The following is a 25,749-nucleotide window of genomic DNA, read 5'->3' on the forward strand; positions in this document are numbered from 1 at the left end:
CCAACTAAGAATTCATAAAATGGGACAAACACCAAATTTAGAATGTTCATGCAGAATTCTGCAAAAAATGGGACCCGGGTGGCTAGGACACCACATCGCAGTGCTAGCTGTGCCACCAGAGACTCTGGGTTCGAGACCAGGCTCTGTCGCAGCCGGCGCGACCCGGAGGTCCATGTGGTGACGCACAATTGGCCTAGCGTCGTCCGGGTTAAGGAGGGCCATACAACCTATGTTTATTTATTTTCCCTTTTGTACTTGAAATATTTGCACATCATTACAACACTGTAAATATACACAATATGACATCTGAAATGTCTCTATTATTTTGGAACCTTAGTAAGTGTAAATGCTTACAGTTAATTTGTTATTGTTTATTATCGATTTCACTTACTTTGGCAATGTAAACATATGTTTCCCATGCCAATAAATCCCTTACATTGAAATTGAATTGATTGGTCCTTGCAATATCGGTTCCTTGGGACGTCCCTACCGCATTGAAGTTTAAATGTTTTAAAATAGTTCGGGTTTGGTACCGTTATGATTGGGATAACGGTAGGGGTTAATTGTAGGGTTTAAGGTAGGGACTTCCCAAGAATCTCGGATAACACTAACCCCAAATGATTGGCCAGAACAGAAAAGGACTTGCCCCTGTATTAACCACGTGACATTGAGACAGACGGTCCAAAGTTAAAAACAGACTTTGTTTATTTTCTAGGTTGCTGCGGAAAGGTCCACGGATTATTTTCTCTTTGCGCATCGGTTTCCCCCCATGCTCTTGTCAGATTTATTCTGAAAGGAGTAGTAGATATATATTAATTTCATTTAAAAAAGTGTCGAATTTATTTGACATTCATTTTTCTACGGCATTTCATATTTGTTGGGTATTATAGCTGACGTTATATAGCACGAGCAAGCAAGCTGCTTGAGGGTGAGGATTAACGTATTTAAATTGTTTTGGCATGCATGTGCATAACACCAATGTTTCCTTTAGGTGCACATTTTGTTTGATTGTTTTGTTCACGCTGTTTTGCACGTTTCTGCTATTTGTTTTCGTGACAGGCCAAACTGTGTGGATCGCTATCAAACGGTAAACAACCAGTTCAAGAGAGCGCCATGGCGACCGAAGTGGAGACATGGACCACCGTTCAAAAGCACGATGGTGAGTTATTTGAATAGCATATGCACGAATTGCATGGTTAATTCAAGGCAGTAAATCGTTTGGATTGAACGACGAAAACATGTTTGCCCAGTTCGCCTATTGTCTCAAAGGGTTGGGCTGCAGTTCCAGCCACACTCCACCATGTGCTCTATTGCTCGAGCACTTGTATTAGAGCGAACCAGTTGGCAATGTAGCTAGTTAGCAAGTTAATTCGACAGCCAACTCACAAATTGCTGGACGACATATTTGACTATGCATTGTTTTTTTATGGACCATTGTCTCGCTGGGCACATGTGAAGACACACTCTAATATGTAACCCATTCGAGACTTGTTTTGCAGTGCATTAACGTCCCTTCCTCTTTGGCGAAAGGCTAACGTATCTGGCTAGCCATTTAGATAGCAATATGTAATCAACATACTGTGTTGCGCAATCAACCACTAACAGTTATACACTGACCTGTCAAATGTTTCAATTACGGACATTTGCCTACAAATGTAGTTAGTTGTATTTTAAAGGGTGTTTTGTGATTTAATGTTACTGCTTTAAAGGAATGTCCATAAACATTCATGCAACATTGCTTTCATTCATGGCCAGTGCTATCGTGTTTTTATTCATAATCTCGGTAATTTGACTAAACGCTATATACCCTGACAAACATGCGGTCAAACGACGAACTGAATTTATGTTGTCAAACACCATCACGCCCCCTTACCAGACGTGCAATACCATTTTTATTGGGCTACATAAAAAAATACTGCAAAGAACATCAATCAACTTTTATGCATATTGGTTAAAGACAACGTGTCATATTGCCCATCATTCATTTATGCTAATGTTGAATGGCACGGATTCGTAAAACATCCTTTATCACATTGCCATGAATTTCCCCACTGAGCAAAATGGTCGCATGATGTCTTGAATTGACCAAAGACATACATGTGGCTATGGACTTCTACATAATAAATGTTTTTCTCCAGTAGAACTTGAGATTAGTAGACACATGCACAACCCTGTGTAACCGATGACTGACTACTCATGCGGAGTTGATAACCAGTGGGAATTTACCACCATAGAGTTAGAGGACTCTAGATGGATAAAACAAGTTTCGTCATGGACATCGCCATTGAGGGATTCACCTTTTTTTTTTTTTTTAAGTAGTCAACTGGGTGGGACTTCCTATGGGTGAAGCAAGGATCACATGATTCCATCTGGGTCATCAGGAGGGATCTGCCAATATCAAATAGTGTTATGTCACATGCACTGAATACAGTTGTAGACCTTGCAGTGAAATGCTTACTTAGGAGCCCCTAACCAACAATTATTTTTTTTTTATTAATAAGATTAGATTATATTTGTGAGGCAAATATTCCATAACTGTAGGTGGCAGTAAATTGCCATCCTTGGCTCTATACCTGGTCAAACAACACACTCTGAATGGCAGTATGCACCCTTTCAGTTTGTTTGCCAACTCGTAGTAGTAGAAAAATTTACTGCTTCAAAATGGAGATGGCCTCAATGCGCTGCCTGTGTGCTCACAGATGCCATAATGGGACATATATAAAGATGATATCTTTATCATTCTCTACGTTTACCACATACGACTGGGAAAATCTATTTGAACATCCCACCAGCTGGTAGAGACTAGTGGGGAAACGAGTCGATCATCCTTGAGCTCCAAGTGGGAGGTGGAAATGTACCATTTTGAAGTCGAAAATACCAGTTGGATGCATTCGTGTGCTTTGAGCTCATTTGAGAAACACCCAATTAGCTAATGGCCAACAAGCTGTGTCAACCATAAACTAAAAGTACGGCTATCAGGCCTGTAAACAAATTATAGTGTTAAAAAAAACATATGAATAGATTGCTTTAAAAAATAATGTTTTGAGTTGCTTTTATCAAGAATTTCCTTAGTAGGTAACATCAGAGGTCACCATGTGGGGGAAGTCGGAGCTCAGCGGCGCTAGACGAGTTAACCACAAGGAAGTACCAGTTGGAGGGCTGTTCAAATGTTTTTTTTTTTTTTTTCCCCCAGTCATATGTGGTAAACAGTCTGATAGATATCATCTTTATATGTCCCAATGTGGCGTCTGTGAGCGCAAGGGCAGTGCCAGTAACGCAATCTCAATTTTGAAGTAGTATAATTTCTTATCTACTACTTCTGAGTTGGCAAAAAAACTGCAAGGGTGCATACTGCCGATGTGCTGCCCTTTATACCTGTTCAAACAAGGTTAGCCATTTACTGCCAGCTACATTTTTTGGGAATATGTACTCGCGTGTATAATTCATTAGCTGATGACCTGGATGGAATCATGTGATCCTTCACCCACTTTAAAATGGTCGAAGGTTAAGGGCAATGTCCATGTCAAATTTGGTTTAATCTATCTAAAGTTTTATCTATGGTGTGAAATTCCCACTTGGTTACTAACGCAGTATCACGTCTTACAAGATTAGTGACGTGGGCATGTATAGCTCTATATATATATATATATATGTGTATATATATATATATGTGTATATGTATATATATGTGCTTAATGTGAAATGGATGACATTTTTGTCTATAGTATATAGATTACTATGGTTTGGCGATAAGGTTGCAATTGTCTCATTTACAGTTCCTACTTGGAATATCTGAGGATAAAAAATAAAATAACCACAATTCAGTGAAAATATTTACTAATAAACATTAAATCCAACAAGTGTTCAGCAGAATTAAACCCATAGTTTCATCCTTCTGTCACATGTGAAAATACCTACGTTATTGCCAACTACATACACCCCCCCCCCCCAAAAAAAAGTAATGTTGAGAAATTATTGCTTTTTAAGGCCATTTAGATTATATTTTTTTTTACAATAAAGTCATTATGAAATATCAATTACAAAAATTGAAATTACTGTGACATAATACAATATTTCAGTTGTGTGTATTACTTCTTTTTTTTTTTACTTATTGTTTTTCTTATATCTAAAAGTAATCTCATCTCTGCTCAGGCAGTAGCAACCAAACAGCCAGACAACGTTCTCTGTGCTCCCCATACTGTACTGTCTTTAGTCCTTCTATATAGCTAGGCATGCTGCAGAGCTGTCTAACAATCATTTTACTAGTTCTTCAAAGTAGATCGGACATACTTTTACGAGCTGTCTTTTTCCCTCTCTCTTGAATGTGGTGTTCGTCTCTCATGTGGTAGGATATGCATATTCTTGATACCATTTGAAAGGAAACATTTTGAAGGTTGTGGAAATGTGAAAGTAATGTAAGAGAATAATGAAAACGACAGCTCCCTTCAGCCCAGCGTCCCACATACAGTACCAGTCAAAAGTTTAGGCAAACCTACTCAATCCAGGGTTTTTCTTTAGAATAACAGTGAAGACATCACAACTATATTAATTAACACATTTGGAATCATGTAGTAAATGGTGTTAAACAAATCTAAAATATATTTGAGATTCTTCAAAGTAAGGCAAGGAATGTGCACTTTAATGGTACACTCCATGCTTGAGTCATAGTTGTTTCCCATACTGGTGAATACATCTGCACATATGGGCTGTTGCTCTTTCATATGAACTGTGTTGGCGCTAGTCTACTCGAGGAAGGCCTGTTGTGCTTGATTAAATTGCTCAGCTGCTGTGGTGGTGGTAACACTCCCCGTCAAAGACTCCTTTGTGTGTGGGTTGGAGGAGAAACCCTCCCACAGAGGCCTATGTGCGTCTATTGAGGAAAACACAACTCTCAGTGAAATAATTTCACCCCTGAAATGATGCAATGCCCACTCCACTGGTGACATGTCTTGCATAGGCATACATATAGCCTAGCAGAAAACTGGAAGAAATTGCATTTTAATTATTTGTTGTATACTTGTTTGAGTTGACATTCTGATTATACCTGCTTAAATTTTGATTATCTGATGCAAGTGTAGCATGTAACCCATCTTTTGAATGGAGTAGCAACTTGCCTATAGAGTATTAACATGATAGGCTACAGTGTTTATTTTAGCAGCATTGTAGGGTACTTCCTGTCCAGAAAATGTTATATAGATAGTAGACCATAGGTGAATATAGGCTTATAAGTATAATGGAGCGTGCACTACACTGAAATGTCAAGCTGGATTTGTTTATGGCCTACTGACTACACATAATGCAAGTTTAAAAAAAATTTTTTAAGGTCCGCTCAGCCGATTTTTTTTAAATTTCAAATAAGGACCGAAAAACAAACCCAGCAGAGAACTGATATATGGCCAGTAAGATATGGCACCCTATTCCCTATCACCCTATGCTATTTGGGATGTAGCTCATTGGCTCTTTTAGTGCAAACAATTATTTACTTAAAACAAGGACGTGTCAATTTAAGGGAGGCCAAAAACAACACTTTAAAAAAACCGCCTAATTCAATAATAGACCTAATGGGAAATCGTCCAATATCTTCCCAGTTAAGCTTATTCTTCCCAGTCAGCTCTGTAGCTAACTTGTCTTTCTGTCCGCCCCTTAGTGACAGTTGAACACCCCCCCCCCCCTCAGGACAGAACCACCAACCACACCCCTCTCTCTCTCTCTCCCTCCTTAACCCAACTGTAACAACACACCCAAAAAGTCTGATTGTCCCGGATTAAGCCCCATAGTGCTTGTTCGTGTTCAGCAGTGCCCCTTGTATAAAGACATTTAGCAACAGAAAACAGTATGTCTTGTAGGTCCAGGGAGTAGCACCTCCCCTTTACACCCGGTTTGGAGACAAATTCTCCACACCGAACACACCCTTTTCAGACAGCAGTTTGGGACTGCATTTCAACATGTGAAGGCCCCCTCCCTTGCCTTGGCTTTAGGGTTGCAAAACTTTGGTAGCTTAACCAAAATGCCCAGGTTTTCTATAAATCCTGGTTGGAGGATTCCTGGATTTCTTAACAGAATCAGAAAGGAATAGGAAATCTTCCAACCAGGATTTTGGGGCGTTTCGAGAAAGTTGACAGAATAAAAAAAAAAATAAGACTCTACTTTGCATCCATTACCCATTACCCCGCTGACGCCAATCTCTTTGGCTGTGAGTGACCTTACTGAACTGCCACCTCACACCAAGCAGCCATTAGAACTGTGGAACTGGGTCAATTCTCCCAGCTCTCTGAAAACTTTGCTCCACTGACCCCCAGGGCTGACCCTCTCACCACTTCCAAGCCAGTGCCAGGCCTAAACAGTGTACACACACACACTAGGGATGTGACAAATGAAGAACCATTTTGCTTAACATTTAAACTGCCAATTTGATACTTTTTCCTCCATTAAAATGCTAAGGAAAGAAAGAAAAAAATCCCACGTCAATTCACAATGCGGAATAATGGTCCTATTACATATGCATGGCAACTTCATTTCCCAGCCTTAGTGATCTACCACAGTCAAATACACTTGAATACACCTCAGCTACTACGTGTTTGTTTGTCTGCAAGGGTACTCTACTGCTTTTTAAATGACACAACCTTCACTGGAGATAGTTTCGAAGCACCACTGAATGGGCATTTTACTTGTCTGTAAAGGAATATCGCTTCTGAAGCGGGACGAACATGTCCATCACTAGGCGACCAGAACTGTCAATCAAATAATCTTGAGCTGCCTGCGCGCAGCTAGACTGCTGCCTGCTCGCCGACCACTCTTTCCTAAAAAAAAGTACTTTTTAAAGTTAAATACTGTGAGTTACCAAGTCATTTAGTAGAAAGGGAACCTTTTCCGCTAGGAATCAACTCATAAAGCCCTATTTGAACTAGATAAGTTCGACTGGGGTAGTTCAGGTAATGTAATTATGTGCACGAGCACAAATCACCACATCTGTAATTTTAGTCCCGTCCAAATCTGCTATGTCAGTCCTTTTTACTTGGCAGGAAGGTTATCCCAGTCCTAAAAACCTACTGTTTTTCGGCAAACTCCCAGGACCTCTGATAGTACTTATCCGATGCGAATCATCAACCCTGTGTATCGAGGGATATTATAAACAGGTGCTTCACCCAGTTTGGGTAAGAACACGGAAACAAATGGATGTTTAAAACAAATTGCTATGCACGTAGCCTACAGATAAATGATCAGTTTTTGTCAAATATCTTTCCTAGTGCCATACATATCTTTTAAAAGATTAAGTGGACGATATCGTACCAATGGATTGATAAATTGCCAAATACGTCAGGTTAAAGTTCATGGTTCTTACTGATATCCATTATGACTTTTTATGAAGGCCATTGGGCCAATATTAGGCTATCCCTAGATGTTTGAAATGTGGGCATCCCTGCTGTTATTGTGAAGTGGAAACGTCTAGGAGCAACAACGGCTCAGCTGCAAAGTGGTAGGCCAAACAAGCTCACAGAACGGGACCGCATAGCGCATAGTTCTGTCCTCAATTGCAACACTCACCACCGAGTTCCAAACTGCCTCTTGAAGCAAAGTTTGGACACAAACTGTTCGTCTAGAGTGATGAATCATGCTTCACCATCTGACAGTCCGACGGCCAACTCTTGGTTTGCCGGATGCCAGGAGAATGCTACCTGCTCGACTGCATAGTGCCAACTGTAAAGTTGGGTGGAGGAGTCATAATGGTCTGCGACCCTTAGTTCCAATGAAGGGAAATCTGAACGCTACAATATACAATGACATTTTGTGGCAACAGTTTGGTGAAGGCCCTTTCCTGTTTCAGCATGACAATGCCCCCCCCGTATACAAAGTGATGTTCATACAGAAATGGTTTGTCAAGATCGGTGTGGAAGAACTTGACTGGCCTGCACAGAACCCTGACCTCCACTGCATTGAACACCCGGATGAATAAGGAAACGCTGACTGCGAGCCAGGCCTAGTCGCCCAACATCAGTGCCCAACCTAACTAATGTTCGTGGCAGTTCCAAGAGCCGATCTGTTACCAACTATGATTATTGATATTGTTTTTTTACATATTGGCTCACAACATTTTTTTACTTTTACATTACCATGTAGTTTGACCAATAAAATCGATTGACAGGGATGTGGACATACTCTGTATACATGTTCCCGAAAGAAATCTATTTTGGGAAATGTATACCGAGTCAAAACAGTCGAATGCATTTTCTCCGTCGACCACATGCACTTTGAACATTAGGATAATAAAGCATTTAAAGGCTAACATTGGTCGATTTGAATACTGCTGACAGCCAAAATTCTAGCTCCACCCATAACTTTTGGTCTTTTAAACATTGCCTTTGCGGATCGCTCATCTTCAACCATCAGTGAGTCGATAGCTTGAATAGTCTCGCTGGAAATGGAATACAATGTAACAATTTGCAGCATACAGTAAAGACCAGCAGTCAATTTTATTCAAGCAATTATTTATTTTTTTGAATCATTAGGCCTACTTTACAGTATTGCAGCCTACTATACCTGTTCATTTTCCTGGGCTTTCACGTTCAGCGTAACTCAAGCGAATGGCACTGTCCGAGACCATAATCCCCAAGTCTAACAGTATTTTAATTTTACCGACATGGCTGCTTTCTCTTCTCTGTGCTGGAGTTCTTTTAAAACTTCTTAATGCAAGGCGTCCCGCTAACAGGACAACTTCCGGTGAAACTGGAGGGTGCACAATTCAAATAAATAATCATAAAAATTATGGATATTAAATATTTCTGTACATACAAGTGTCTTATATCGGTTTTAAAGCTTAAATTCTTGTTAATCTACCCGCACTGTCCAATTTTACAGTAGGCTTTACAGCTAAAACATGCCATGCGATTGTTTGAGGACGGCTCCCCACATCAAAATATTTTTTCGCTGGCACAGGTTCCATAAATTCACAAATAGCAATTTTAAATATTAACTTTTTAAAAATCTGCCTCTGATTTTGTCATCCAAAGGGTCCCAGCTACAACATGTGGTGTCGTTTGGTTAGATTAAATCCTTCTTTAGACACACTTGTAAAACATTAAAAAAAAAAAAAAAAACACTGAAGTAGAAAAACTAGTTTCTAGCACTTTCAGTTCCCTATACAGTCCGTGACAACCTACATGGCCTCAGGCTACAGACATTACACATGTCAAAAGGCATGTGTCCAGTACTAGCTTCTCAGAGAGGTATAACGTTACCTTTGCTTGTTAGGCAGCACATTTTTTTAGTTTTTGGGGTTTACAATGCTTGTCTTGGCAGAACCCTAGTTTCCTCTCTGCTCTCGTCTCCTTTTCTTCCTGTTTCCAATTGACCAGGCCTGTTTTTGGCTGGTTGACATTGATCTTCCCCTAATTTACTGGTCTGGCGTGTTCCTATTTGAAGGGAGTTGGAGGACGACGAGGGACTTGGTCAGTTGTTTTACAGCTTTGCAGTCCCAGGGAGTGTTTCTGACCGACGGTAGGCCGGCCCACGCTTGTTTAGAATTGGATAGCGAGGACTCTGCTGTACAGTATGCACAAACACTGGACATCTGTTGGACCTTTTACACCCCGTAGGAATCTTGTTCACTTGATCCATGTACAAAACGTCTCACCGACTGCTAGCTCGTTGACTTACTCGTGGGGGCCTGGCTCATCTAGCCCTTCTAGGAGAGCAGGCACACAGGCTTTATCCTAAAGTGCACTGCTTTTAAACTTGGCCCACTGGGCGTAAAGTAGTGCAACAGCTTGGGAAACAGGGTGCCATTTTAGATGCAGGCACACACAGCACTCATGGCCAGGAAAAGTAGTTTCCCGGTGATGGCTCCACTCCAGTCTCCAGACAATGCTGGATCTGCTCTGTGGTTGGGCCGCCCTCCTCTTCCCTGTAATCTATAGGGTCGTGTCTCCTCTTAGGGCTCGGCGGTGGGCTTTGTAGGAGGGCTCTGGGGTATTCATTACACCCTAAGAAATTCCTTCTCTTCTTGAGGGGTCATTTGACTGGCTCTGGGCTAGCACTGCCATATGCAGTCAGACCCACGCTGAGTGGTAGTGTCGAGATGCACTCTAGAAGGATGGGGGAAAAGCGCTCACGTCAGCATTTTTCTGTGTTTTTTTTGTGTTGTGTGATCACTCTCCATAATAAATTGGGATTAGTGGGCCCTGGTGTTGTAAGTGCAGTGGCCTTTAAGTCTTCTGTGTGCACACGCTACCGTGTGCCTGCAAAACAGTTGTGCGCGAACACTTTTAACATATGGAAGCGGGCCAACTATGCTTTGGGTAGTCCTGGTAGTAAGACGATGTGACTTCAGAATGTGACCAGAATAATGCGTTTTATCTCTTTCTCCTGGTCTGTTTATTGTAGCTCGAAAGGTGTTTTTAGACTTTAGTGTAGACCATTAGGCACGCTTTGGTTCGCATATGTTGTCGGTGTGGACTTTGCATATGTTGTCGGTGTGGACTTTGCATATGTTGTCGGTGTGGCCTCTTTAAATCACCTTATTAAGCTATGTAGTGTGAGCAGCCAAGAGGGCTTCTAACAGCTGGTAACGTCCCACACCGCCTGAGCGTGCTCTGCTGTTTGAGCTTACATGTTGATGGTAGAACTGGAGAGATTGAAGCGCTATCATTGACGAAACCATTGGCTAGTCATTATTACTAGAATGTAACCCCCCCCCCCCCCCCCCCCCTCTCCAAATGACTTTATCGTAAAATAGGGCGGAGGCTTGACACTGTTGACAGAGAAAGGTATAGGCCTAGTCTAAAGCTGTACTATTTACCATTAAGACTACTTTTTATGATTCGGGATTTATGGCTTTATGGGCCTAAGCAGTTTGGTTAGTAAAACTCTTAAACTCTGTAGGGCCCCATTCGATCATAAAGTTGATGTTGCATCATTTTCTAGAAGCGGCAATTTAAACAATAACAAAGATCTTCCTGGCTCTGTTTGACTAAAGGCAGAGGGATGGGTCTGGAGAAATGGAACCACTCTCAAATGTATAGACTGGGCTATCGATGCAAGGAGTAGTTTTTATCATGTTTTGTTGCAATACAATGTTTGTTTATGAACATTGGAGCAAAACAAGCATATGTTTTGGATTCTGATGGAATAGGGTAGGTTATATTAGGTTATAATAGGTTATATTCGTCAAGAATCAATGGTTACACGTCATTTAGAAGTCACAAAAATGATGGGCTTCAGATGGGCGCCCCCCTTTTTTTTAAAGCTACAGTACAGCACACTATATATATATATATATATGGGCATATTTTGCCATGGCAGAACAGTGAAGCACTTTGGTTGTTGGTCTAAAGGTTCAATATGCACAAATCGCTCCGCCATTTCCATTCATGGGCGGCGTATTTGGAAATGACCATGAATGTTTTTTTTCTTCAATACAGTTTAAACAAACTATTGTTTGAAGTTTATCAATAAATTATCATATTTGTAGCTATTTTTTAAACACCTGCAGTCAACTAGGAGATAAGATCACGTTCTTCATTTCACCTGTCACATTATTTTACATGAAGCTTACTGTAGTTCCCCAGAACAGTTGAGCCAGTCACGTGTTAGTTTGCCAATAGCACACAATGGGAGAAAGTGGGAGCAGAAGAGTCCCGCTGTGTATTGACGGGTAGGCCAGTAATCAAAGTCGCTGCTTCAAATCCCTGAGCCGCCTAGGTGAAAAATCTGATGTGCCCTTGAGCAAGGAACTTTACCATAATTGCTCCTGTAAGTCACTCTGGATAAGAGCATCTGCTAAATAACTAAAATGTATATTTTACCGAGTTCATATGAGGAAATCAGTCAACTGAAATAAATCCATTGGGCCCTAATCTATGGATTTCACTTGACTTGGAATACAGATATGCATCTTTAAAAAAATGGGCCTACGGATCTCGTCACGGTATTTTTGAGCATTCAAATTGCCAATTGATAAAATGCTGCTGTTCGTTGTCTGTAGCTTACGCCTGCCAATACCATAACCTCACCTCACCGCCTCCATGGGGCTCTCTGTTCACAATGCTGACATCCGCAAACTGCTCGCCCACACGACGCCATACACATGGTCTGCGGTTGTAAGGCCGTTAGAGGCGGCTTACAGTAGAGAAATTAACATTCAATTCTCTGGCAACAGCTCTAGTAGACATCTTGCAGTCAGCATGCCAATTGCACGCTCCCTCAACTTGAGACATCTGTGGCATTGTTGTGACTAGTGATGCACTGATATGACATTTTTGGCTGATATCTGATATTTTCCTTGCCAAAAAAAAGGAAACCAATATTTTACATTTTAGCAGCCTTTAAGCATTCTTGTACAGTTAAATAGTTAGACCGCTGCGTCCATGTGCGCGTGTTAATCAAATCAAATCAAATTTGATTTGTCACATACACATGGTTAGCAGATGTTAATGCGAGTGTAGCGAAATGCTTGTGCTTCAAGTTCTGACAATGCAGTAATAACCAACGAGTAATCTAGCTAACAATTCCAAAACGACTACCTTGTACACAAGTGTAAAGGGATAAAGAATATGTACATAAAGATATATGACTGAGTGATGGTACAGAGCGGCATAGGCAGGACGTTGTCTTTGTAGTAACAATTTGGGACATGGATTGTGGGGACACTGGTGTACATGAGAAGAGAGGGGTGTGTGCAGAGGCTCTATTGAATAGGTTGGGGTAGGAGAGAGCTCGTGTTGTTTACACACGCATACCTTGCCCGTGCCCCCTCCGTTAGCTTTGGGCAACCGGGTTAAGTAGCTGGCTAGCTATTTTATTTTCATGAACTGAAGTTCAATTTCAATAGGCGAACAACAAGTGGCAACCTAGCTAAAACTTACTCTCAAGGATTCCTAAATCATTGCTAAGAATATTGAATGACTGCAGTTTCTACTGGTCATTGTTTTCAGGCTGGTTGTATTGGTGCTAGCTAGGTACCAAGCTAAAGCTAGCTACCCCAGATGTTGCGGTCAAACAAATAATGCTTTATTACCAACGGGGTATTGTAAACACATCTTTCGTGACTGGTGTTGGCTTATTTGCAGGCTTTTTTTGTATAGCTTTGACAGTGATACTGTATCTTTTTTGACAAAAAGTCCCAAACGTCGTTCCATTGTATGTATGTATGTATGTATGTATGTCGTGAAGCTAATATCAGTGACGCTATTACTGTGTAACTCCGGTAGGGCAACATCTGAAAAATAGTGCACTTGGTAGTGTGTACCGGTGCTCGAAAATACATTCGAGCAACACATTCGACAACACATTCGACAGAAGTGCAATGCTATTTGGCTGCCAGCCACACAAGTAAATGGAAAAAGCTTAATGGAAAAACGTCTTCTTTGCTAAAATAATGCATGGTCATCATTTCTAATGTTTATCCTAGAAAGAATGTAGCCAGCTATATTTCTTAATGTTTTGCTTAAAATTAATCTGCCATTCTACCTGAGAAATGTAGCTACACATCAGTCAGAGCACTGTCTGCTGATAGAATTCTCAGTGAGGAAGTGCAACTGAAGCACAAAATTAGTCTTAGAAATTACAATAAGAAGCATTTTTCCCCCTTAATTTTGTGATATCCAATTGGTAGTTATGGTCTCATCGTCCTCCAAAGCATGACCCGCCAAGCGCCGCGGCTTCTTAAAACACCGCTCGCTTAACCTGGAAGCCAGCCACACCATTCAACTGATGAGCGGTGTCAGCTTGCAGGCGCCTGTCCCGCCACAAGTCGCTAGAGTGCGATGAGCCAAGGAAATCCTCCTGGCCAAAACCCCCTCCTAACCCGGACGACGCTGGGACAATTGTGCGCTGCCTTAAATGGCTCCCGGTCACGGTCGGCACCTCAGCACCGCGATGCAGTGCCTTAACCTGTCTACGATACTGGTTCCCAATTGGGGATCAACCCTCCCACGTTCAGCTGAAACGGTGGCGCATGGAACGCAAAAATATTCTTAAAAATATTTAACCTCCACACATTAACAAGTCCAATAGCTCAAATGAAAGATAAACACCTTGTTCATCTAGCCAGCAAGTCAGATTTCTAAAATGTTTTACGGCGAAAACATAGCACATATATATATGTAAAACCACCACCAGACACAGCTCATTTGAATAGCCAAAACATGCAATCAACAAACGCAGGATTAAAAAATAAATCGCTCACTAACCTTTTGAAAATCTTCATCAGATGACAGTAATATGACATGTTACACAGTACATATTTTTTTTTTCAATAATATGCCACTTATATCCATAAATGTCCATTTACAGTGAGTTCACGTTCAGAAATTACTCAAAAATGCCCGCAGGAAATCTATGTAGCGCGGCAAGATAACGTAAATAGACATCATAAACTTTGACTAAATATACATGTTCTACATATAGTTAGAAAGATACACTGCTTCTTTATGCAACCGCTGTGTTAGATTTATTTTTAACGTTACAGAAATCGCACACTATTCCATATGCTGAGACAGCGCTCAGTTCCAAGCTACATTTCCACGTAATGTTGGAGTCAACAGAAACACAGATTTAAGCATAAATATTCCCTTACCTTCGATGGTCTTCGTTCAGAATGTTCTGGAAGGCTTCATACTTACCCAATACATCGTTTGGTTTCAAGTCTTGCGTCTTTGTATTAGCTACTGCTAATAACATCAGCTGAAATGCACCCAAAACGTCCTCTGGTCCGGAAAAGTTGCGCATCAAAACTTCAAAATTACATATTATATGTCGACTAAACAGGTCAAACTAAGTGCAGAAGCAAGCTTTATGATGTTTTAGACACGCAAAACAAACTTCAATTCAATCGGCCATCGTCTGCCCTTCTCTTGAGTGCTGGAACAAAGGAATGGCTGGGACCAATTCACGCCCATACGCACAGCCTATTCTCTCGTGGCACGCACTAATTTCACTCCCATAGGGTCAATTCTCGCGGGATTTGAACGATTCAAAGCTCTACTGAAAGAGGACATCTAGCGGAAGAGATAGAAAGTGTCCCCAGAATCATAACTGGTTGGGAAGGGTGGGGGCCATGATGTCAAAGTTGCTCCAACTTTCATGGCCACAAAAACTAGTTTGGAAGAATGCCTGCCCTGTGAGTTCTGCTATACTTACAGACATAATTCCAACGGTTTTAGAATCTTTAGAGTGTTTTCTATCCAATAATAATTTTTATTTGCATATATTAGCAATTTTTGACAGATTTTTTTTCCAGTTTACTAGGGGTACCCAATCTCTCCAAAGGGGGCGTATGTCTGCCATATCCTTAACAGGTTTTAAATGTTGCTACTCTCCTGAGAGGCACAGCAGTCTATTTTTGGGGGCTAGTTGTCTAAGTAAATTGTCTAAATTAAATAAAGAGATGGGCATCATATAGTGTTAGCTTTCTGCCTTGTTTGAGAATCTGTACAGCTGCTGCTGTCTTGTTTTTTTCCCCCTCGTTTTCTCTGTTCTTGGCCCCCATGCTTCTCAGAGCAGGTAGGCCTGTTGCCCTAGTAACTCCACACAGACACAGCTTGTACACATGCTGCTCCAGAGCCTGTACTGTGCTTCCTTCAGACAAGCATGCATCTCAACTTTGTTATCTCTCATTCACATTCGCTTGTGAACTTACCACAAATGACAAGCTCCTACCTTATACAGTTGAAGTCGGAAGTTTACATACACCTTAGCCAAATACATTTAAACTCAGTTTTTCACAACTCCTGACATTTAATCCTAGTAAAAATTCTTAGGTCAGTTAGGATCACCACTTTATTTTAAGAATGTGAAGTGTCAGAATAATAGTAGTGATATATTTCAGCTTATTTCTTATCACATTCCCAGTGGGTCAGAAGTTTACATACACTCAATTAGTATTTGGACGCATTGCTTTTTAAATGGTTTAACTTGGATCAAACATTTCGGGCAGCCTTCCACAAGCTTCCCACAATAAGTTGGGTGGATTTTGGCCCATTCCTCCTGACAGAGCTGGTGTAACTGAGTCAGGTTTGTAGGCCTCCTTGCTTGCACACGCTTTTTCAGTTCTGCCCAAAAATGTTCTCTGGGATTGAGGTCAGGGCTTTGTGATGGCCACTCCAATACCTTGACTTTGTTGTCCTTAAGCCATTTTGCCACAACTTTGGAAGTATGCTTGGGGTCATTGTCCATTTTGGAAGACCCATTTGCGACCAAGCTTTAACTTCCTGACTGATGTCTTGATGATGCTTCAATATATCCACAATTGTCCTTCCTTTTGATGCCATCTATTTTGTGAAGTGCACCAGTCCCTCCTGCAGCAAAGCACCCCCACAGCGCTTCACGGTTGGGATGGTGTTGTTCGGCTTGAAAGCCTCCCCCCATAACGACGATGGTCGTTATGGCCAAACAGTTCTATTTTTGTTTCATCAGACCAGAGGACATTTCTCCAAAAAGTAAGATCTTTGTCCCCATGTGCAGTTGAAAACCGTAGACTGGCTTTTTTATGTCGGTTTTGGAGCAGTGGCTTCCTCCTTGCTGAGCGGCCTTTCAGGTTATGTCGATGTAGGACTCGTTTTATTGTGGATATAGATACTTTTGTACCAGTTTCCTCCAGCATCTTCACAAGATCCCTTGCTGTTGTTCTGGGATTGATTTGCACTTTTCGCAGCAAAGTACGTTCATCTCTAGGAGACAGAACACATCTCCTTCCTGAGCGGTATGACGACTGTGTGGTCCCATGGTGTTTATACTTGCGTACTATTGTTTGTACAGATGAACGAGGTACCTTCAGGCGTTTGGAAGTTGCTCCCAAGGATGAACCAGACTTGTGGAGGTCTACAATTTGTTTTCTGAGGTCTTGGCAAATGTATTTTGATTTTCCCATCATGTCAAGCAAAGAGGAACTGAGTTTGAAGGTAGGCCTTGAAATACATCCACAGGTACACCTCCAATTGACTCAAGTTATGTCAATTAGCCTATCGGAAGCTTCTAAAGCCATGATATCATTTTAACAAGACATTGGTTGAGTGGTTGAAAAATGAGTTTTAATGACTCCAACCTAAGTGTATGTAAACTTCCGACTTCGACTCTATGTATACCTTTGCGCTAGATTGGCTATCTTTGTAATTTGTTTTTGTTGTTAGCATGTTTAGCTAGCAGCCCCCGTGGAAACTAAAACTCACATTTCTATGTGAATTTGGTCGTGTTACCCGAAAAGTTACATATTGCAGCTTTAAGCTATGCAGATAGGATACGGCAGTCACTCTGAACTACCAGTTGCCTTGCAAGGCGCTCTTAACTCCAAGCAAAATGAAGTTTAGTACCATATGAGCCTGTGTCAACTGGCCAGTTTGGGCATGATAATTGGCTAACCATTAAACTAGATGTTCATGTGACCATTGAATGAAAGGGATTAGCTTAGTTAACTTCACAGTTAGACTGCATACAAGTGTTCTCTGCAATTCTTATAGATGTTGTGGACATTATTTTAAGGATAACAGCTGTCCTGTCCATAAAAAGCCACCAGTCTCAATTTACACTAGACATTGTCCATAGTGCCAAAATAACAAATTATCTCATCCCTGCAAGTCATTCTTACAGTGATGTTATCTGTCAGGGAAATTAGTGTCTTTGAACATCCTCCAAGCCCTTGGAAAGTTTTGCATTTTCCTTGATTTACTGGCTCTCTGTAATCCTTTAATTATTATAATCTCATAACTGTGACTGGACACCCTTCTGCTTGGGGATTCTGATTGTCATTTGTAGTAGAAGTGCTGGCAGTTGACATGTTTCCACAGACCTCAAACTTTTGAATATCCATCCCCATAACTTGCAACTTAACAATGTAGGATACACAAACAAATTCATACCTCGTGTTGTCAAAGGTGCATTCTGCAGTCTTTGTCCCCCTGTGGCCACTGGAAGAACTGCAAACATAGTTTAATTTTTTTTTATATTAAACAATGCAGACAAGTATTTAAGCCAACCAGGGTGCGGTCCTGCTTGTTCAATGTTATTAATATTTACATGAAATTGATTAAACTCACACTGCCTGTCCTTGTATCCAATCGCAGGGGTGTTATCCTTTGACGACGATGTGGATATGGACCATCCCTATTGCGATGAGGACGAGGCGGCGCTCGAGGCGGAGGTGAATGGCAACTGGACGCCACAGGAGAAGGCGCTCCACGAGGCGCGGCTGAAGGCCAAGGCCAAGCGGCGTGTGCGCAAATCGTCATCCCGCAGCGAGTCGCTCTCAGAGTCGCTGTCGGGTGAATTGGCCGACGGCGATTCCCACAGCCCCAAGGGCAAAGTCCCCGTCCCCAACGACCGCAAGTCCAGGACAGGCAAGGGCCGGGGCCTGCCTAAGAAAGGTCTGTGCTATGCTAATAATGGTTGAGATAGATGGAAGTCATCTATTCTGTAAGCGCTGGTGATCTAATACCAGGTTGTCTGGGGCCATAGGTTTTTTTTAGGATTGAAGTCTGGTAAACTGATCATAGAGCAGTGCTTATGGCTGAGGTAATCTCCCTGGGTTCACAAAACCATCTATTCTAAATGTGTCTCTAGTGCTAACTGACTAGCTCTGATGTTGATGTGGTCTTTACACTACAGGTGGCGCAGGGGGTAAAGGTGTATGGGGAGCAGCAGGTATGGTGTACGAGGTAGAGGAACCAGATGTCAAGGACCCCAACTACGACGAGATTGCACAGGTAAGAGGGGGCACGGGCAAGGTATGCGGGTGTAAACGACATGAGCTCTCTCCTTCCCCAACCTATACGATAGAGCCCCTGCACGCACCCCTCTCTTCTCATGTACACCAGTGTTCCCACAATCCATGTCCCAAATTGTTACTACAAAGACAACAGTTGCTTAGATGGGGGGGCCAGGGTTGGGTTCTTTCTGTAGTTGTTTTGTGCTGAGCTCTGTTTTTGGACTAGCTTTGTTCAGAAGTGGCCAATCGTCACAAAGCCGCGGCCCGTATTGGATCATACCACTTTATGGGTTGTGGAAAATGAACATGCTTATGGTGACTGCTGGGATTGGCGGTGAATGCAGGGGCCACATGTTCCCAGACAAGCAGATATTGTCCATACAAAGTCCACAACTGGGTCATGCTCATCAGGACACATTTTGTAACTGAAAACTAAAACCAGCGTTTCTTATTGGACAGGTGATACCTCCCCATTAGCTCTCCGTTTCGAACTTCTTTCTTCCTTTTCGTGCCGACTGAGCACAGCCCTGTAGTTAACATCCATCGCCATAATTATGACTCACTTAATGAGTCGTACATCCTCTTGTATCTTTTTGAATGGGATCAGGATAGACTATTTTATTTGTATTATTTTCTGGGTGAAATATCTTCCATTTAAATCATGAAGGTAGGCTTGTTCTGTCATAGGCCATTTATGACAAGTCATTTCGTATATTCCACCATACACCTTAGGAATGATCTATGATGGCGAGGGTTTATTTATTTGATTTTTTTTCAAAACTTTATCAGTTAAACGTGGATGTTGAAGGTGTTTGCTATTCTGTGTAGTGAGAAAGTGCCTCCAAGGCTATTGGAGAGAGCGAGAGAGAGAGAAACCTAAAAACAGTACTGGAGCAGTAGTGCCGTGGCAGCTAGGACAGAGTTGGCGACACTGGAGAGCAGCCCTACTGACCTCTAAAAGCATATAGCCCGATGGGCCTGGCCCTGGTCAAAAGTAGTGCACTATATAGGGAATAGGGTGCCATTTGGGATGTCCCATGCTCTTGAGACACATGCCGGTCTCCAGTATATCCCAGTAGTGGTGTTGTCTGGGATCCCTACTAGCAAAGGGAGTGGTAAGGGTCACATTGGTCCTGTTTCAAAACTTGAAAGTGTGTATCCATCCTCCTCCCTTCCTGGAAGTAATCACTCAATCACAACTGGGTCTGTGAAAGTTAAATGGTGTAATCAAATTCAATCAAGTAAGATCAATGGTTACTTTTTAAGGAAGGGAGTTGCAAGGAAGGGAGTTGCAGGACAATACCAGAACAGGTCATTGGTGTAGTCTGAACATTTTTGGTTGTTCTTGAAGGTCAAGCATACTTCTGAAACCTGGAGAGAAAACCGGAAAGGGAGTCTTGAGTTGAGTAATTGCTTAAACACCGACTGTATATGTCAGCAGCACTTGGCACAGAACTGCTATCATGCTGTTACATTTGCCATATCCCGGCCATTCAGCCTAAATATGATGGCAGTTATTGACCCCTGCTCTATACCTTAAAGGCCCAGTGCAGTCAAATGTGATTTTCCTGTGTTTTATATACATTTCCACAATAGTTTAGAATATTACTGTAAAAAAAAAAAAAGATTATCCCCTTTTTTAGCAAAAACAAATGTGTAGGTGGGATTTTGCCCTTCCATGGTGATATCACTATGTTGTAAATTAGTTAATAGACCAATAAGAAAGGGTTCCAAATCTAATTTTCCCCTCCCCACTCAAACCACTCCGACAGACCTAGCAAAACTCTTGCTTGAGAAATTGCTCTTTGCTAAGAAGCTATTTATTTTGGACAATTAAACTCTCACAGTAAGGTATTTAATTGTTACCCAGAAATAATTTGATTTTGAGATAAAAATGGCTGCACTGAATTTAACAAATGCACCAGTAGCATTTCAGATTACAGCCTAATCCTGCCTAATGAGCGGGCCGGCCGTGTTGATGTTATTAGATTGCTATTCCTGACCTACAATGTCTGTGGTTTCATTTTAAAGGGAGACACCGTGTATGCCACTGTTGTTCCAGAGCTGGACGAGGGGGAACTGGAGAAGACCGTCAACCCCATCGTACAGGAGTACTTTGAGCACGGGGACACAAAAGAAGTCCAAGTATGTGTTTGACGTTGCACTGAAGAGAGGAAGAGGTTGGATGGAGGGTTGGTTATTTGAGAAGGTCTTTAGGTGGCGGTGCATTTATTTTCTTTTACTGTTTTATCTCAAAACCATGCAGGGTTGTGACTTTCATGTCATTTTACTTCACGTTAACTGCCTTTTGTGTGTGTGTGTTTCTCTGTGTACACCCCACCCCCTCTTCCACTCCCAGATGCTGCTGAGGGAGCTGAACCTGGGCCACCACAAGTACGAGTTCTCCAGCCTGGCTGTGTCTCTGTCTTTGGAGGGCAAGGCCAGCCACCGGGAGCTCACCTCCAGGCTGCTCCGTGACCTGGTCGGCAAGGAGCTCTCGGAGTCCGACATGGCCCGCGCCTTCGACAAGATCCTCAAAGAGCTGCCCGACCTTATGCTGGACACGCCAGAGGCTCCACAGGTACTGGATGGGGGAAGGACTTGTTAGAAAAATTCTTGGGCTACATCACAAATGGCACTTTATTCCCTATTTAGTACACTACTTTTGACAAGGGACCATGGCTCTCTGGTCTGAAGTAGTGTACTATATAAGGAATAAATAGGGTGCCATTTGGTATGCAATCATTGTAAATTTTTCTTTCAGACAAATTATAATTTGTCATGCTGCTTTAAACCCAACCCTCTAATTTAAAGAGAATAACCGATCATCTACTCTAGTTTGACTTTGTAATTCTCTCCAACTCTACAGATGCTGGGACAGTTTATTGCCCGAGCCATCGCCGACCACGCTCTACCTATGGCATTCCTGGACCGCTACAAAGGCAAGGTGGACTGTGACCACGCTAGGTGAGCAAGGGTTAGGATAATAAAAAAAGATGGGCGTTGATTGGTGGAGGGGTGATTTTTAAATTCAAACAACTTTTTCAGTCCTTAGAATACTTTTTTAGGGCTAAAGTAGTGAAGTAGTGCTTCAGACAAACAGACTGGCACAGACAAATGGACAGCAACATTTAGACACTGATATGAATCATGTGCAAAAGGCAGGGAGCATTAGTTAATGTTGGTCATTTAGGGTGAGGAGAATTCAGATGAGGTTGCCCCTGTCAGTTTTGCTCACAATCAGTATTCTCTAAGGATTAAGGAATAAACTGATCTTGGATCTGTTGCCAACAAGGAACATGGTGGAAAAGCCCACTTCACATCAAAGCAGCCTGAAGTGGTTACATATCTCTGTTGCTGATGTTGTCAGTTAAAGCACTTAACAACCGCCTGATGAAGGGCCAGGGTAAATGTTTGCGTCTTCTCACCATGGAAGCGTAGTCATTCTCCAAGCAACTGAATGATCCCCCTCCAGAACTGATGACGACCCTTGTGTGATTTCACCTAATGTTTGGAATCTCCCATTTTCTGTTAAAGATATACTACTCCAACCTGAGAATGTGAATTCCAATGGATATTATACTGTTATATTTATTCTGATGAGTTGGGGAAAGTCCCTTTTGTAGTTAACCTGCTGACTTCTGACATTTCCTTTTTTAAAAATATTTATTTTTGACATACCCTGTCTTACTAGGCAACTTTATTCAGAAAGTCATTTTGTTGTGAATTCATGTGACCAATGTTCAATATCTAGCTGTGACTTGACACATTCCCCTTTTCTCATTGCATCTCTCTGTGGTTGTGGTCACGGTTGCGATCATGACTGTTGCGGTTATTCCCTTCCCCACAGAGCTGCGTTGGATCGCGCGGCGGTGCTCCTCTCCATGAAGAGGGAGATGGTGCGGCTAGACAACGTGTGGGGTGTGGGCGGCGGCCTCAGACCTGTCAAACACCTCGTCAAAGAGGTAAGAGGCCGTCTCTGCCAAGTAGGCGGGACCTGGCACCCAGCAAGCCTATCATCACATGCCAGTGTTGTATCATTGTGTGACTCATCAAAACATTACAGGTATACAAGCAACCTCCCATTCCGGATGTTCTCTCTCTCTGCATGCATGAAATGTGATGCCTTGTTGGAAGTGACAGGAGACACCTAATGAGAACAAAATATGGATAAATGGCAACAGGCCTGGGTTCTGTTAATATTATTTGAACCCAGGTCTGAATGGCAATTCAGCTAACACCCATCTATCAGAGCTAGAAACACGCACAACCAATCAACGGAGAGCTTTGTTATATTTCTCTGCAGCCTTCCATTGTGGGCCAACTGTATTTACACACAGTGGAGATTACCTTTTTGTTCCCTCCACCTGAACCCAGACTCTCAGTGCAGAGAGATGGGCTCTGTCTGGTTGTTTCCCAAATGGCACCCTATAAAGTAGTGCACTAAATGGGGTGCCATTTGGGACATCGCCTGCCTGGTGGCCTGGATCTGTACTTGTGTGGTATGTAAACACAACAAGGTGGAGAGAACTTCATGCTGGGAAAAGAGCCGTAGGGAGCCCTGCCAGGCTGGTGTCAGCACAACGCTGTCCCTCAGAGCTTGGCTCTGACTGCAAAGCCTGGAACAAAGAGGCCGATGCTCAGACTTACAGGAACACAGGCATAGGGACACATGCGTGCATGTATGTACATAAACAGATGCACAGGGACACACACACACACACACACACCTGAGTGCAGGTTTTCAAGTCGTGAGAGGTGTGAGTGTGTACGCATTTGTATATTCTAGAGTGGTCAAGAGTCTTTGCTCCCTGAACTAAATGGATCATTTGGCACCCTCGCGTGTGAATGTGCACGGTTGCACACATGCGTGTGACGATGTAGCAGAGCAAGAGTATTGTGTAACCCAACGTACGTTAGTCTCTAGCCTGCAGACTCCCGACCAGGTTTGACTTCCTGCCTGTCCTTGTTGGGCCTCGGGCCCTGATCGAGTGTGTCTACACTGGGCTACAGAGGGCACGGCCCACACAGCCTGCCAGAACAGGAGCTCATTAGGGTGCGTCCCAAATGGCACCTTATCGCCTGTATACTGCACTACTTATGACCAGAGCACAATGGGTCCTGGTCAATAGTAGTGTTACTTCATAGGGTCATTAGGGAAGCAGATTTAGCCTCTGGGTTTGATCAAATCACTCTGCCAGAGACTACATTTGAAGTCAGTATGGGTGTTGAGAGCAATGTGAATAGCAGTATCCCCCTAGGGCGTTTTCACATATGCATTTAGTACTGTGGTGAGGTTCCCTGGAGTGTTCTTTCACAAGACCTGGAAATAACCCTTTCAGGGTGTAATTTGACAACATGCTCCAAGACCCGGCTCATTCAGGGATATGCGTGTAAGAGTCAGACAAGTGCCCTTATTCCCCTGCTGTTACTGTTATATAGTGCTTTTGGCCGTGCATAGTGATCAGAATTGAATACAGGGGTGTGTGTGTGTGTGTGCACAGTGGGCAGTATCTTTTGTAAACAAAGCTGCCGGTGACGACTGCACAAACATTAAGCTAGGGTTGATTGAATACTGTACCATCGCACACACAACCCGAATTGGACTGATAAGTCAGTGTTGGGAGTGACTAGTGGAGTCCTCCAGAGCATCTTGCTTTGTCCCAAATGGCACCCTATTTCCTCAATAGTGCACTACTTTTAACCAGAGCCAATAAGTAGTACACTTTAATAGGAATAGGATCAGGGTGCCATTTGGGACACAGCCCGTCTTGCGTCTCTTAATCTGGGCTTTAGGAAGGCTGCCTATTACCCACCCCCACCACTTAAACACTGTCTGCCAGAGGGCTGGATTGGTATGGTTTGGCAGTACCGTGCTCACTGCTCAGGGGTGAAGCCCTGGTCACGCTAGGGTCATCACACACTCGTCAGTGAGATCGCGCACCAGTTACCCCCCCCCCCCCCCCAGTGGCGGCAACCGCTGGAACCCTGCCCCCATTTCACTGCTTCACCATGGAGAGGGGTAGTCGGCAGTGTGCCTGCTCCAGCTGAGGTATGTTTGGGGGGTGCTAGGGGTTCTCTCCTGCCAGTGCATTCCATAGGAGAGTGTTTACAGCTTGGGCTGTAGAAACAGAAGCAGCCCCCGACAACAACAAAAAACAACAACCTTGGTTGACTGAGTCTCTGTTCTATTGACCAATCTATTGGTTAAAATGTATAGACACATCCTGTGTTTTATTCAAATGTACTATATGCACTGAGCTTGTCTGATGCTTTAAGTGCACTGTTTTGATTAAATGACACATGGATAACTAGAGGGAGTCTGACCACAAGTGATTTTATTGTACCGGGCTCAGACTTGCGCTGCGCAGAAAAAAGAGAATGCCCCATTGTCTGTCTCTCCTCCCTGCTGCAGCGACCACCACAGAACATCAAGTGTTTATCGCACTGTCCATGTTGCTGAACCGGCAAAATAATTACAGCCATTTCTGACAAAGGTTCTGTTGCTGAAATCATTTGTTTTAGGATTGTTTACGCTTATTATTCAAGGGTCGTTTTGTTATTTTAAAACGAAAATGCTTGATTGCGTTTCAAATCATGAATCAAATGTATTTATAAAGCCCTTTTTATATCAGCAGATGTCAAAGTGCTTATACAGAAACCCAGACTAAAACGGCAAACAATGCTGATGTAGAAGCACGGGGGCTAGGAAAAACTCCCAAGAAAGGCAGAAACCAGGCTCTGAGGGTTGGCCAGGCATCTTCTGGCGGTATCCCGGGTAGAGATTATAAGAGAACATGGCCTTCAAGATGTTCATAGGTGACCAGCAGGGGTCAAATAATAATAATCACAGGGGTTGTAGAGGGTGCAACAGGGCTAAATGTCAGTTGGCTTTTCATAGCTGAGCATTGAGGTCTTGACAGCAGGAGAGGGAGAATTGAAAACAGCACGTCCGGGACAAGGTAGCATGTCCGGTGAACTGGTCAGCGTTCCATAGCCGCAGGCAGAACAGTTGAAACTGGAGCAGCAGCACAACCAGGTGGACTGGGGACAGC

At 42.7% G+C, this 25,749-nt stretch overlaps 1 protein-coding gene across 1 annotated transcript in view; it reads left to right on the plus strand.

Moving 5' to 3' along the window:
* Positions 1 to 582: 582 nt before the first annotated feature.
* LOC110497520 (programmed cell death protein 4) overlaps positions 583 to 25,749 on the plus strand; it is a 34,857-nt gene continuing 9,690 nt past the window's right edge. Inside the window, exons 1-8 of the mRNA XM_021573660.3 lie at positions 583 to 928; positions 1,060 to 1,159; positions 18,054 to 18,353; positions 18,595 to 18,692; positions 20,726 to 20,839; positions 21,054 to 21,275; positions 21,564 to 21,661; positions 22,545 to 22,659. Coding sequence (XP_021429335.1) covers positions 1,114 to 1,159; positions 18,054 to 18,353; positions 18,595 to 18,692; positions 20,726 to 20,839; positions 21,054 to 21,275; positions 21,564 to 21,661; positions 22,545 to 22,659 — 993 coding nt within the window. The 5' untranslated portion in view covers positions 583 to 928; positions 1,060 to 1,113. The remainder of the gene's footprint in view (positions 929 to 1,059; positions 1,160 to 18,053; positions 18,354 to 18,594; positions 18,693 to 20,725; positions 20,840 to 21,053; positions 21,276 to 21,563; positions 21,662 to 22,544; positions 22,660 to 25,749) is intronic.

This window comes from Oncorhynchus mykiss, chromosome 19, assembly GCF_057628025.1.
Source record: "Oncorhynchus mykiss isolate SJ-2025 chromosome 19, ASM5762802v1, whole genome shotgun sequence".
NCBI lineage: Eukaryota > Metazoa > Chordata > Actinopteri > Salmoniformes > Salmonidae > Oncorhynchus > Oncorhynchus mykiss.